At 38.2% G+C, this 13,579-nt stretch overlaps 1 protein-coding gene across 1 annotated transcript in view; it reads left to right on the top strand.

The window, feature by feature from the left end:
• Positions 1-13,579, top strand: part of csmd3b (CUB and Sushi multiple domains 3b) — a 332,481-nt gene that overhangs the window by 196,087 nt on the left and 122,815 nt on the right. Inside the window, 9 exon segments of the mRNA XM_043218230.1 lie at positions 4,594-4,776; positions 5,641-5,967; positions 7,626-7,820; positions 8,286-8,424; positions 8,875-9,062; positions 9,201-9,389; positions 10,635-10,751; positions 11,453-11,668; positions 12,032-12,220. Coding sequence (XP_043074165.1) covers positions 4,594-4,776; positions 5,641-5,967; positions 7,626-7,820; positions 8,286-8,424; positions 8,875-9,062; positions 9,201-9,389; positions 10,635-10,751; positions 11,453-11,668; positions 12,032-12,220 — 1,743 coding nt within the window.

Genomic DNA, 13,579 nt, shown 5'->3' with positions numbered 1-13,579 from the left:
TACAACAAATAATCAATTGCAACTGCGGCGACCCTGTTGTCAAGGTTAAAAGGAGGAAGTGTGGCAGAGTGATAAAAAACACCCAAACAGCTTCATTTGCAACTGCAAACAAACAGAAAGCGAAAACAGGGTAAACCCGGAGTTGTACAAACAACCTGTTTGGCATAAGCCCAGATTCAATCAAATGTCCAACCTTCATCCCTTGTTTTCTGATCAGGTTAGAAAGTGTTTTTCCCATCCACTGAAAAGCGGTTTAGACATCAAAAAAGCCAGGCGTTATTTACCTGGACATGTCCACTATTTCCTGCATGAGTATTCAGCATACGTTCTTAGTAGTCAGTGTGCATATAAGCGAAGCAGTTCCCACAAATCACTTCAGCGGTCTCTGCTGAATGCACGGCAACTAACTTTCATCCCGAACACATGAGCTACATTCACTTGATAGAAGCAGCAATCCCTACAAAACCCATATCTTTGATTATCTCTCCTCCCTCAAGGTTTTGTAATAAATTAGTGTCGGGGTGATGAACAGCGTGCCATTCAGTATAATGAGAGAGACTGACTGAGGTAGACAGAGAAAGAGACCGAGAGAGCAAATGAATCCCCTTAAGTGCAAGAAGACCAGAGAGATAAAAAAAACAAAAAAAAAAACAGATCACTGTATGATATCCCTGGGAGAGTTGGGCAAAATATTACAGATTGTATTAGATTCGTCTTTTTTCATTTGTCTTCTCTACACCTATTATAATTCATTCTATATATGCCACAGACGAGCACAGTGGCTTTGTTTCTTGATTTTCAATTTCTAGGTAGATCTAATTGGACCTGTCAATCATAAATGGCGGTCATACATGAGGGGGAAAATTATATAGCTTAAACATGCATAATGTAGCATGAATAAGCTTTCGGTGCTCCGCATTACAGGACGTCACATTCTGGCGTGAAAGAATGAATTGTGAAAAAATATATATAATTTTAGTTTGATTATAGTATTTTTTTATAGTTTTGTAGTTTTTTTATATGTGTGTGTATATATATATATATATATATATATATATATATATATATATATATATATATATATATATATATATATATTCACATTGCAATGCCCTATTCTAGAATGGTATTATTAGAATTATACTAATAATATGGAGCTGTTCTGACTGAAAGAACATCATGGGTTTAACATTGAGTAAGATTGAACGAGATTTTAAATGTCACATTCTGTTATGTGTTCCAAAGCACAGATAAAACGAGAACCCAATGAGGACACATATGATATATGACGTGAGTATTATAAGTGATATATAATATAAATCAAGAACCCTTTGAGGGATCCAGACACAAAATGAACTCATTAATGGTTCAAAGCACTCATTTATTCAGTGGAAGAAATATTAAGGTCTTCATTGTCTTGTTCCCCAGTAGTTCATTTTACCTGTCAGGTCACGGTTTTGCACAAAAGGGTCACTTCAACATGAAACAGACATGATTATATATTTCAAATGATGATTTAAATGCAAAAGTTAATTTACAGAGGCTTTGGTGTGAATCTGTAAGGAGAATTGCCTGAATATATAAAGAACTGCGTTTCACGCAAGCGTTCACAACAAGCCTGGCTTTTCATTTCCTTTCTTTTGTGTTTGAATTTCAAGTGTAACACCATGTGTTTGTCATTATTTTATCTGGCAAATAAAAACTTTATTCATCAAATAAACAATTTATTGGCAGAATAAAGAACAGTCAGACCTACGTCCCATTTTTGGGTTGTTACTCGCTGCCCTAGAGCACAGAGGAGATATAGTTTATCTCATTTAGGAGTGTATACTTACAATACAAATGCACTCCATTACGCAGCGTCTGTGACAAATGCATAATCTGCATGGGTCATTAATTGTGCTTATGGTGACTGAAGTTTGATGGCTACATTTTACTTATTAATACAGCTACATCTGTCATTTTCCACCGATGAATTTACACCCCCTTATGTTTTACCTCTGAGGGTGCACTATGTTCTTATTTCTTGTGACAAACTTAATGACATAAAAACATAACACATTTACTTGATCCCAAAGGTTCAAATTAGCATATTAAAAGTGTTGTCAGGCACTGCTGAAGTGTTACCATGATTTGTATTCATTACCATGCAAATCGGCCTATTATTCTTAACTCTGGCGGTCTCATTGTTATTTATATGTGTTTTGGCTTATAAATAAAAAAAATTAAAAAGACGAATATAACTTAGTTAAATCAATGCATCAGAGCTTTTGAGCAGTGCCTGAATCGTTAGATTCATCATTTTTCAATCATATTTTCTGTGAGCACATTTTTATGTGTCATTCTTTAACGCCTCGCATACAGTAGAGTTTTATTTTGGTATCTGTAATTTCTCAGAAGAATATGCTATTGATAACTTGGTGTAGGTGGCTGTGCTAGTTTTATTTGTATAAAGCCTAAGATCTGTTTAGTTATACACTGTTTGATGTTGGTGGCCTTGAACCTTTGCTGCTTACAGACTGCAAGTTTGACTTTGTAATGACATTGAACAAACACAGCTGATGTGGAAAAAAAACTTTTACCAGTTACAAGAGTTTATAGGCTTTTTTAAACAATCTACTGAAATCTTTATGAAGCCTATGCATTACTGAAGTTTTTTTAGTGCAGTTTGCCATTGATTATCCATAACTGCTTTGGCACGCAGTTTCAACACACCGACATACTGCCACGCTCATTAACATCCCTTCTTTTAAAGATCATTTTGTTTGTATTCCGTATGGCCAATATCCTCAACATGTTTTAAATACCTAATTTAATTGAATGCTTCAAAGAAATAAAAGCAGAGATCCGCCTGGGAGTTTGGCTGTGTACTTGACTCATGTGACTCGTGTTTTAGAAGTGCCTCGTTTTGTGTCTCGACTCCACATAAAACTCGACTTAGCGATAATGAGCACTTTCTTGAGAGAGATAAAGTCAGCATTATTGAAATGAAACAATATCCATGGGATACACAAAGGAGAGATAAATTACTTGCCATTTTCCAATGAATAAGAAATGGTTTTGAGATTAAATTTATTTATAGGCTTTTATGTGAAGGCCGGCTTAATGAGTCCTGCTATATGGTAAATGCTCAAAATGCTTTTTGATATATTACATGCCAAAGTTCACTGATACTTTGTAATTCCCTGGCCATTTCAGGAAGAAAAACACAGGTCCCAAACTTCTCCTGTGTGGGCCGTCTGTGCTTACGTATACAGAATCAACCTTTTGGATTTGATTGGATAACTTGTTAACACAACTGATCTTCACAGAGAGGTCCCACAGTTACATTAAGCGGTGTTAGAGAAGCGTAGGGGTCCGCAACTGACGCGCTGACCTCACGTCGGAGTGTAGCGCTGTCCGGGATTATTCACACACCATCAGCTCCTACGGACAATTTGTACTCTATTTTTTGCCTCATCATAAATACAAAGCAGTAAATATGGCCTAACCTTCCCCTAGCCACCCCTCACGATTGACCAATGGAGTAAAGCATTGTGGTAGTCATAAAGAGACTGTCATGTCGGAAATTAATGCCATACATCAAGCATTGGCCAAAGACCTCCATTATACCTCAGGAGAAATCCCCTTCCTACATGTTCAAACTTTGATTTGGTTTTAAATGAAATTTAGTGGATGTTTTTTCCGCTCTCTCTTACCGTACGTCCTTTGGCAAACCCTCAAGCATCCCTATTCGGAACAGAGTTCATAGTTCAATTGTGAATGTCCGTGCAAAGTGTCTGGGAAGATGTATTGCCCGTTCCGGCATCCCGCCGCCCACTGAGTTGATTCTATGCAGATGGAAGGTGTTATCTAGGTATAGTGACCCCTAGACTTGGTTTTTGTACTTGTGGTGGGAATGTCCTGGATGGCCGACTCTAGCACCGAAGGGTCCATGTGCTGGAGCTTATCAAGGCTGAACAGAGAGTTTTGGCGGCATTCTGTTCCGGTCAGCTTCCCGCAAGTGCAGCAAGGTTCAGGACATCTGATCAAATCAGTCCATCATTGGATTTTTGCAGTACAATTCAGTACCAATTTCAAAGCTACAATTTAGTAATTGGCTCTGTAGATGTATCTTGCACTTTAACATGGAGAGGACTTGACAGTTAATTTCTCTTAACTAGTTTAACCAGCAAGACTTTTTCAGGCCACCAGCTGCATCAGAAAGATCCTGCTGTCTGATTAGCATCTGATTAGCTTTTTCTTCCAGTGAACTTGAAGGTCTCTTGAAGCATCTTGGAGATGTTGCAGCAGTTCTTCCTGATTTAGTCTGTCTCAGTGTGTTCTATTTCTTCTTGTGATTCCAGATAGACTGGATGTTGATGAGATCAGATCTCTGTGTGGAGCACTGGCTCTTGTCAGACTCATTGTGCAAACAAAAATCTCACTGGATTATTACAATTAATGGCGAACCATTTTTAGCTGGTGAAAATACTAGCTTTCTAATAATTTTGCCCTCTAACGAATGTAAAAGATTTCTTTTTAATACCGCAGAAGTGGAAAGAGGAAAAGTGATGTTTAATGATCCCTGCTGTTTACGTCTTTTCTCTGTAGAAATTGACAAGGAGAGCTGTGGGGACCCGGGGACCCCTCTGTATGGGATGAGGGAAGGAGATGGATTCTCTAATGGCGACGTGTTACGCTTTGAGTGCCAATTTGGATTTGAGCTTATTGGAGAGAAGACAATATCCTGTCAGAACAACAACCAGTGGTCTGCCAACATCCCCATCTGCATTTGTGAGTACTGTCAATACTACTGTACGTTGCAAACTGATTAATTGCTTTGGAAATGTTTATTTCCTGTCCTAGTTTTGTGCTATAACAACAGTTTTATAATGTATTATTTGACCATTTTAATTAGGAAAGTTCTGCTAAATTTAAAGGAGTTGTTTTTATTCTGTCCACAATTTTTACCATTTCAGTACCATCTTGAAATTGCAAATGCAAAAAAGTGGATGGGCAGGATTATATGTTAGCTGACCAATGGCAGACATGGAAAATGTTTAGAAACCAAGTTTGAAAACTTATCACTAGTTGGGACGCTAGTGGCATTGAAATCACACACTTTATCTTTTCTTCTGCTAATTTTTTTATGTTTCATAAAAAATTTCTTATAACTGGATTTTATTAACTTTCCTGTCTTTGCCTTTTCTTCCAAATGAATGCAGAGATCTCTGAGGCAGCTGAAATAATTGGCTTATATATATACAGCCGACCTAGAGACTACTTCAGCTGCAGTGACATCTGCTATATTTTGATACTTCACCTGTAGGCTCTTTGCAAGAAAATGCATAGCTGAAATTTCTCCACGTCTAATTGGAAGATTGAACAAATCAGCTCTATTTATAGCCTGAAGTCCATCTATGTCATGAACGCAGTTTGTCAGAAAGTGCAGAACCTAATCAACAGCAGAGTTGACAGTCTCCATATGGCATATTAAACACACACACATAGCTAAGTGCTGTATTATTACACTGATGTATGATGTGGCATGTTTTTATATGTTGCCGGCTGTCGGGGTGTTTTTTTCTCAGTCATTATGAACATAGTTGCATTAATCTTTAGCTACAAATTAGTAGCAATTCTGTTTTATTTTTTCAGTTCCCTGTCTTTCAAACTTCACTGCACCCATGGGCACAGTCCTCTCTCCGGATTACCCAGAGGGCTATGGGAACAACTTAAACTGCGTGTGGCTGATCCTATCAGAGCCCGGCAGTCGTATCCACTTGGCCTTCAATGACTTTGACCTAGAGGCTCCATATGATATCCTGACCGTGAAGGATGGAGAAATGCTTGACTCGTCTGTGCTTGGCCGTTTCACTGGGGCTGAGGTGCCGTCTCATCTCACCAGCAACAACAATATTCTCCGGCTGGAGTTCCAGGCTGACCACTCCATGTCTGGCAGAGGTTTCAACATTACCTACACCAGTGCGTGTGACACCTTTGGACCTTTGGGTTTCTAATCTGCATTATGTCTGTATGGGGCATCTGTTAAGCATATATGAAAGCATGAATTCTGCACGAGACATGTTGTAAGCATGTGTTGTGCAATGAAGTGTACTGATAGCAGTCACACTTATCGTTGAAGAATATGCTTTAACAGTTATAATCTAGCGTACTGAGAGCACTTTTTAACCATTTTTACCTTCTTTTACAGTACTATTAATAGTTTTATTTTCTATATCAAAAAAATCAAAGATATCAGAGAAAGTACTTTCTCTATTTATATCAAATGTCTCATATATTTAGTCTAAACATTGTAAACAGTCAGCTGCTTACAATAATAAGTCCAAAACCCAATACAATTCTAATAATAATACTTTTTTGGTTATGAAAAAATAAATAAATACTAATTTTTTTGCATAATATATATGTTTGTTTTATACATATTTATTATGTATATATAAAATACTCACACATACAGTATATATTGTGAACATTTTTACTATTTATGTTTATATTTATATAGATATAGTTTATATTATAAATAAATATATTTCAAATACTAACAACATATTTTTCTGTAATATATACGTGTGTGTGTATTTATATATACATACACATACATATATTATGTAAACTAAAAGTACTATTTTGGATGCGATTAATCACGATTAATCATTTGACAGCACTAGTTTGAATTAAGTTGTCATCATTATAATTCTTTTTTTTATTATATTAAAAAACATTGTTTGTAAGCGTCTTCGATAATTTTGTTGATAAAATTAACATTTAATAAAAGAGAAAGGTAATGTTCTGTAAAATATGAATTGATGGATTTGTGATATTTAAAACAAACAAACATGAAAGAGTGTCTGTTTATTGCAACTTTCAGGCATTTTAAATGCAAATAGGCTTTGTTTTTTCCCGCAGTGCCCCTCTGCCCCTCATTAGCACATACATGACTTTAATCTACACAATGTCTTCTTTGATGGTCCTTCTTAAAGGAGATGTGAAATGTCACAATAATCCATCAAAGTCTTTTAAGTAGACATCAGTTTGCATGCATATTAGGTTGCTACAGTAGTCGTTAAGGGTGAACGCTAATGTCGAGTTCTTTAACAGACTGACACCTAACTGTTGTCTGTTTAGAGCTGTCAGTGCCCTGATGGAGCACGTTAAATCTGTATTCATTCTGACAAACGTCATGTCCTTCTTGTAGGCCTTTCCTGTCACTAGACATCCATCAGGCACTCAGGGTGTTGTGGGGACAACAGTTTTCTTGGCCAATCGCCTTGGGCCTCTATATATGCTTCATGGAGTTATGATAAAAACAGCTGGAAGGTCAATAACACTAACACTATTAAACAAAGCCTTGAGTAGAAACCTGTCCTGCAAAGTACCACAAATCCTAATTCTTTGAGTGCCGGGTAAATTGAAGTGCACCACCTGAGATGGAGTGTCTTTCAAACTTCTCAACTTTCTAACAACCTCGTTTTTAACTCGTTAAAGTGATTTTTTTTTCTTTTTTTGGTAGTGACATTGTGGTGTCATAAATACTTTGACTACCCATAAAATCTATGGCGAAAGCCTGTTCATGACACTTCCAATTCTAGATTACTATCTCATGTCATTCATTCTTACAGCATTTGGCCATAATGAGTGTCCGGATCCAGGAGTCCCCCTGAATGCCAGACGTTTCGGTGACAGTTTCCAGCTAGGCAGCTCCATCTCGATCATCTGCGAGGATGGCTTCATTAAGACACAGGGAGCAGAAACCATCACTTGTGAGCTCAACGGTGGCAAGGTGATGTGGAGCGGCCCCATCCCAAAGTGTGAAGGTATTTATTATGGCCAGTCACCACTAGAAGTAGACATGAGTCTCCAATAAGTGGACAGTTGTGCCTAGTTTTGTATGTGACTCTAAATGGAATAGACAGTCACCTGTAGGTCATAGAGATGAGGGTTAATAGGGCATGTAAACCGGAGGGCATGTTGTGGTGAGCAGCCTGTCATCTGTCGTTAAAATCCTTGTCAATCCCTCGAATTTCGCTCAGCGTGTTTCTAATTATGTAGTAACACTATTCATATGGTCAGAGGACTGGAATGACAGACTAGCAGTGTCACCCACCAGCAGTTTTAACACTTTACTTTAGGTTTCGTGGGATTGTGAATTGAGGTATAACGTACAGTCAACTGGTATTTATTATTAAACTGATCGTCTGTCTCAGGCACGGATACAAAAACAGTGTCTTTATGTGTATAAACTAAAATGCATTTCTGTTAAACCTCTGTACTTTCTACAGCTCCCTGTGGAGGCCACTTCTCAGCTCCTAGTGGAGTTATTTTGTCTCCTGGGTGGCCTGGTTACTACAAAGATTCGCTCAACTGTGAGTGGGTCATAGAGGCTGAACCGGGACGCTCCATCAAGATCACATTTGAGAAGTATGCTGTTTGAATTTGAGTGGATATTGCTGCTTTTGTGCATCTTTAATTACAGGAATAGTGTAAATACACTAACATTAAAATGTTAGGGTCCATAAGCTTTTATTTAGCAAGTATGCACTAAATTAAGATAAAAAAATGCTGCTTTTATGAAATTCATGGGGGAAAAATGTATCACCTTTTACACAAAAATAGTGAACAGTACCACATTTTTATTATGTTTTAGCATTTATAATAATTCATGTTAGATAATAAATATTGGAATGATTTCTGAACAATTATGTAACTCTGAAGATTTGAGTACTGGCACTAGGCCTAGGTGAAACCATATTTAAAAAAATGTAAAATCAGATTACCAACCCCAACCATTTTAACAGTAGTATATAATAAATATTATATAGTTGTCTTATTGCCGGCAAGGATATTTAATTATTGTGTTTTTCCAACCAGATTTCAGACAGAATTGAATTGTGATTTCCTGGAGCTTCACGATGGGCCCAATCTTCTCTCTCCTTTAATTGGCTCATTCAACGGCACCCAGGTGCCTCAGTTCCTATTCAGCAGTGGCAACCACCTGTACATGCTTTTCACCACTGACAACAGCCGCTCAAACAGCGGCTTCAAGATCCTGTATGAAAGTAAGTGTACAGTAAACTTTCCACGGTTTGAAAACTTGCCATTTGAAAGTAACTTTTGTTAATGTAGAGTGCCGGCAGTCAGTAAATACAGTAATTGAGTATTTTTTTTCTAAGCTTCATCTGTCTCACTATTCCTAGGCGTAACAGTAGATGCCTACTCCTGCCTGGATCCAGGGATTCCAGTCAACGGTCTTCGCTACGGTCAGGACTTCTCCATCGGCTCCACCGTGTCTTTCGGCTGTGACTCGGGCTACCGCCTCAGCCACGAAGAGCCACTGGTCTGTGAAAAGAACCACTGGTGGAGCCACCCTCTACCCACCTGTGACGGTTGGTCTCCTGAGACATTCACAGTAATGTGGCCCACTGATCAATGAAACTGTTCGGTAAAGAAAAAAGGTGACGTGTTGATTTACATCTCAAATAAAAGAGGTTCAGAGTCAGTGACAAAAAGGGCTTAATAGACCGTATTACTAAAGCAAGACAGCGCTAAACAGCAGGCTTGTGCTGGCAATGAAACCTCTGCTCAACGCTGGATGAAAGACGTTACCTATGTCTTACCCCGTCAGAGCTCCTTAGGCTGCCTGTCCTTCGGCTATTTGATTACATTCTTTCGCTTTGCCTTCTCGAAGGCAGCTAAACTGAAACAATGTGATTCAATGCAAGGCCATTAGCCCGTCGCTGAGGAGGACTCTGAGAGGCAATTTGCTGTGAAGGCTGCTTCAGCTGATAGGAACTGATGCGCTCACCAGATTAGACATCCAGGGGCACTTTTTACTGTGCACAGTCATCTCACTTCCATGGGCTCTAAATGCAGCATATATTAGAGACATGCACCTGCCTGTACTGCTGTCTCAGGTAGCAGAGGTCTGTCTGATACTGTACATCCTTCCTCCACTGAGCACCATGCAGTGTTTAAGAAAAAAGCGCATGAGTGCTGATACGACTCAAGCATGCATTTTATGAGGTGAGAGAGAGAAGTGTTCCGAACAGTATTTCAAGGAATAGCTCAGGCTGGTATAAAATCACACTGTTTTTCTTTATACTTCTGATACAAGCAGAACCTTTTTTGCTTGATTAAGCTCCTTTTTGCATACTTCTTATTTAAATATGAGCTCCAGCATCCCTGTAAAGCTGCATAGGAAAAGTGGTTTTGAAAACTGATAGATGAATGGAATTATATAACATAATATTCTTATATATAAGAAAAAGCAGAAAAAAGTCTTGATTTTAAGGTTTTGATCAAATGACAGCTTAATAAATGCTTTATCACGCAAATTCTGTCAAATGTTACCTGAATGTTATTGAAGTGGAAAAATGCTTTTATATTAGTGGTCTTAGATTTTGGGACCCCAATGGATTTGCGTAATCTACTGTCCCAATGTTTTGCTAACTTTTGAACAATCACAAGGAACTAAGATATAAATGTTAATTCACCTTTCACATTTCAACTGATAAGCCCAGTATATGGGCTGATAGAAGAGAGAAATCCTTTATGCTTATATAATTTCATTTGCATATTTTGAATTTAAGTGAAAGGACTGTTTAAGTAACCTTCCTCAATCTGCCCTTTAGCACTCTGCGGGGGTGATGTTCGAGGACCTGGAGGCACCATCCTGTCCCCGGGATACCCCGAGGTCTACCCCAGCTCCCTTAACTGCACCTGGACTGTGGAGGTCAGCCATGGCAAAGGTAAAGCAGCAACTGACATACCTCACTTGAGATTGTTACCCGCTTATTGAAAGTTATATAAACTTTTTGATAGGACAAATGCTAAAAAATAATATACAAATTGTTAGCTGGATAAAAAACACACAGCACATAATATAGCTAAAGCTAGCAGTCGGTACAAACTGTCATGAATACAGATTTAGGTACTTGCCCATGTCCTACTCAGAAATATCATTATACAACCTTTGAGTTCAGAATAATGAAAGTTCCTCAGAATTTTAATTTCCCATGGCTGCTAATGCATATCAATTTTGAAGGCCATTATGTTTAGTGGACAGATCACTTGGAACTAAAAATACACTTTTCTCTTTCTGACACAAAGGCAAAAAAGGGTCAGTATCAAAATTTTCTTTCTTCTACGTGACCTCAGCCAAGGGCCCCTGCTTAAATTCACAGGACCCGGGAAAAAAGTTTTAATGATTTGCTTCCCTTCTGCTGGGTCTAATGAGTAGGCTATACCCTAAGTGGGGCCCACAAATCCCTTCTGCCTTATGTAATGAAGTTGACCCTAAATGCTTGATCATTCCTTTTATTCTCTTCTTTTTTATATATCTTTTTTTTTCTTCTCCAAGCTCCACCAGACAGTGAATGTGGGGCTGACCAAAAACTTGAACTATATTATTAGCTGGATCATTTATGCATTGCTCTTGTTTCCCCAATAGGCGTTCAGTTCACCTTTAACACCTTTCACCTGGAGGATCATCATGACTACCTGCTCATCACTGAGAATGGGAGTTTTGTTCAGCCGCTCGCCCGCCTCACGGGCGCAGAACTGCCCTCGCCCATCAACGCAGGGCTCTATGGCAACTTCAAAGCTCAGCTTCGCTTCATATCTGATTTCTCCATTTCCTACGAAGGTTTCAACATCACATTTTCAGGTAAGGGATTGAAAGATGAGAATAGACCCTCTATTCTCATGGATGGCAGTTGAGTCCTCTTACAGTTTATACAGTATTTACAGAATCAGACTATTTTCCTATCTGTTGTGTGAACATTTTAATATTTTTGTGAAACCCCAATGATTTGATAGAACTGCTAGTGGTGAATTAAATCAAAATGGCTTTTTAATGAAAAACATTATTTAAAAAAAAAAGAATAAAATGCCTGAAAATAAAAAATACAATTATTAATTAATAAAAATTCATTTTTAATTAAAATCCAAAGAAAATACATCTTTTTATGTTCATTATGTTTACTCCAACACCAAATCTTGTGTAATCTTTAAAAAAAAATTTCCTCAGAATACAACCTGGAGCCATGCGAGGATCCAGGAGTGCCACATTTTGGCCGCCGTAACGGTTACAGCTTTGGCATTGGAGATACACTTACCTTCTCCTGCAATATGGGCTACCGCCTGGAGGGAGCACCAGAAATCATTTGCCTGGGAGGGGGTCGGCGCATGTGGAGCGCACCTCTGCCAAGGTGTGTTGGTACGTTGTCAGCTGTTTTCATTCATTTAAACTTTTATTCTCTTGATTCATTACCAAATGGCACACCACATGGACATATTGCTGATTCTAAAGAAAGATAAGGCTGACGTGTTCACTCCGACTTTCAGACCAATGACAGAAATGCCTTTAATGATGAACCAGTTTTTTATGGGGGATAAATCAGAAGGGTTCAAACTGTTAACGGTTTAAAGGGACAGTTCACTCAAAAAATAAAACCGCTGTCATTGTTTACTCTCACTCATGTCTATTTAAACTTGTATGATTGTATTTCTTAGTGAAAGACAACATTTTTTTTTTTGAAGAATTCCGTTTAAGCTAATATTAAGGCTGTCACAATAATGTTGAAAATGAAACAATATTACAATTATTTTAATAATAGAAAGTGCTACATTTTAATTAGTAGCTCAGTTTTGAAAAAGCCATGCAGGATGAAATGAGGGTGAGAATGATGACATGAGCTTTCGATTGCTCCAATAGGACCATGGTCACTTTCTTTGGTTGGCTAAGTCAAGGCCGATTATGATAGAGTAATTGGTTCCTGCTGTTTCCCTGGAAACACATAAAGAGTCATCGTGTTGCCGTGTAGAGGGGTCACGTTTCCATTTTGGTTCCTAGAGCTAATAAACTCCAGGACAGGAGCGGTTTGCCACGCCAAACTTCTTTCACAGTTGCTTTCACAATTCAGCTTGGCTGGCTCCTGCCGAGTGCATTTGGAGTGATTTAGTGCTGCTATTGTCATGTTTCAGTGTTTCTTGATTGTATCTCTCAGTGTATCTTGCTCACCGGCGTCAGTAAGTGACTCCTCGGCAATAAAGCATTCATCAGACATAGACAGAGTGGGCTGAAGCAGCATCAATTGGAAGTTAGCCATGCATGTCACAAGACAGGGGCATAAACAAAATGGCAATTATAATAATGGAGAACTTTTGGAGGTTTGCTAGTGACTCTACACTTTTCTCTGGTCATGAGGGGTCACCGGCCATTTTTCACATTAATTGAAAAAAGTAATAACTGCATTTATCATGGTTTTTTGTTTTCAAATTTATTTATTTATATTGTTCTATCCTTAACCAGGAGATTGTGTCCCTAAAATTATCTTTCTGTTGCAATGTCCGGTGCAAGAAAACTAATCAGTTCTGGAGATCATGGATCGCACCCTAACAAAGTTATCTGTGTGTGGACGACATGCTTTTCTGCGGATGTGACAATGGGCACCTACACAAAAAAAGTAATCTTTTTTTCACTCATTTGCTTGTCACATTGATTAGGCCTGACACAATATTTGATTTTCAATACATGGCCAAAATAATTCACAATAGAAATAATATTGCGACCTAT

The sequence above is a fragment of the Puntigrus tetrazona genome, chromosome 19 (assembly GCF_018831695.1).
Source record: "Puntigrus tetrazona isolate hp1 chromosome 19, ASM1883169v1, whole genome shotgun sequence".
Taxonomy (NCBI): Eukaryota; Metazoa; Chordata; class Actinopteri; order Cypriniformes; family Cyprinidae; genus Puntigrus; species Puntigrus tetrazona.
Note: the sequence above shows the minus strand (reverse complement) of the source record. Positions and strands in the feature narration are given on the sequence as shown.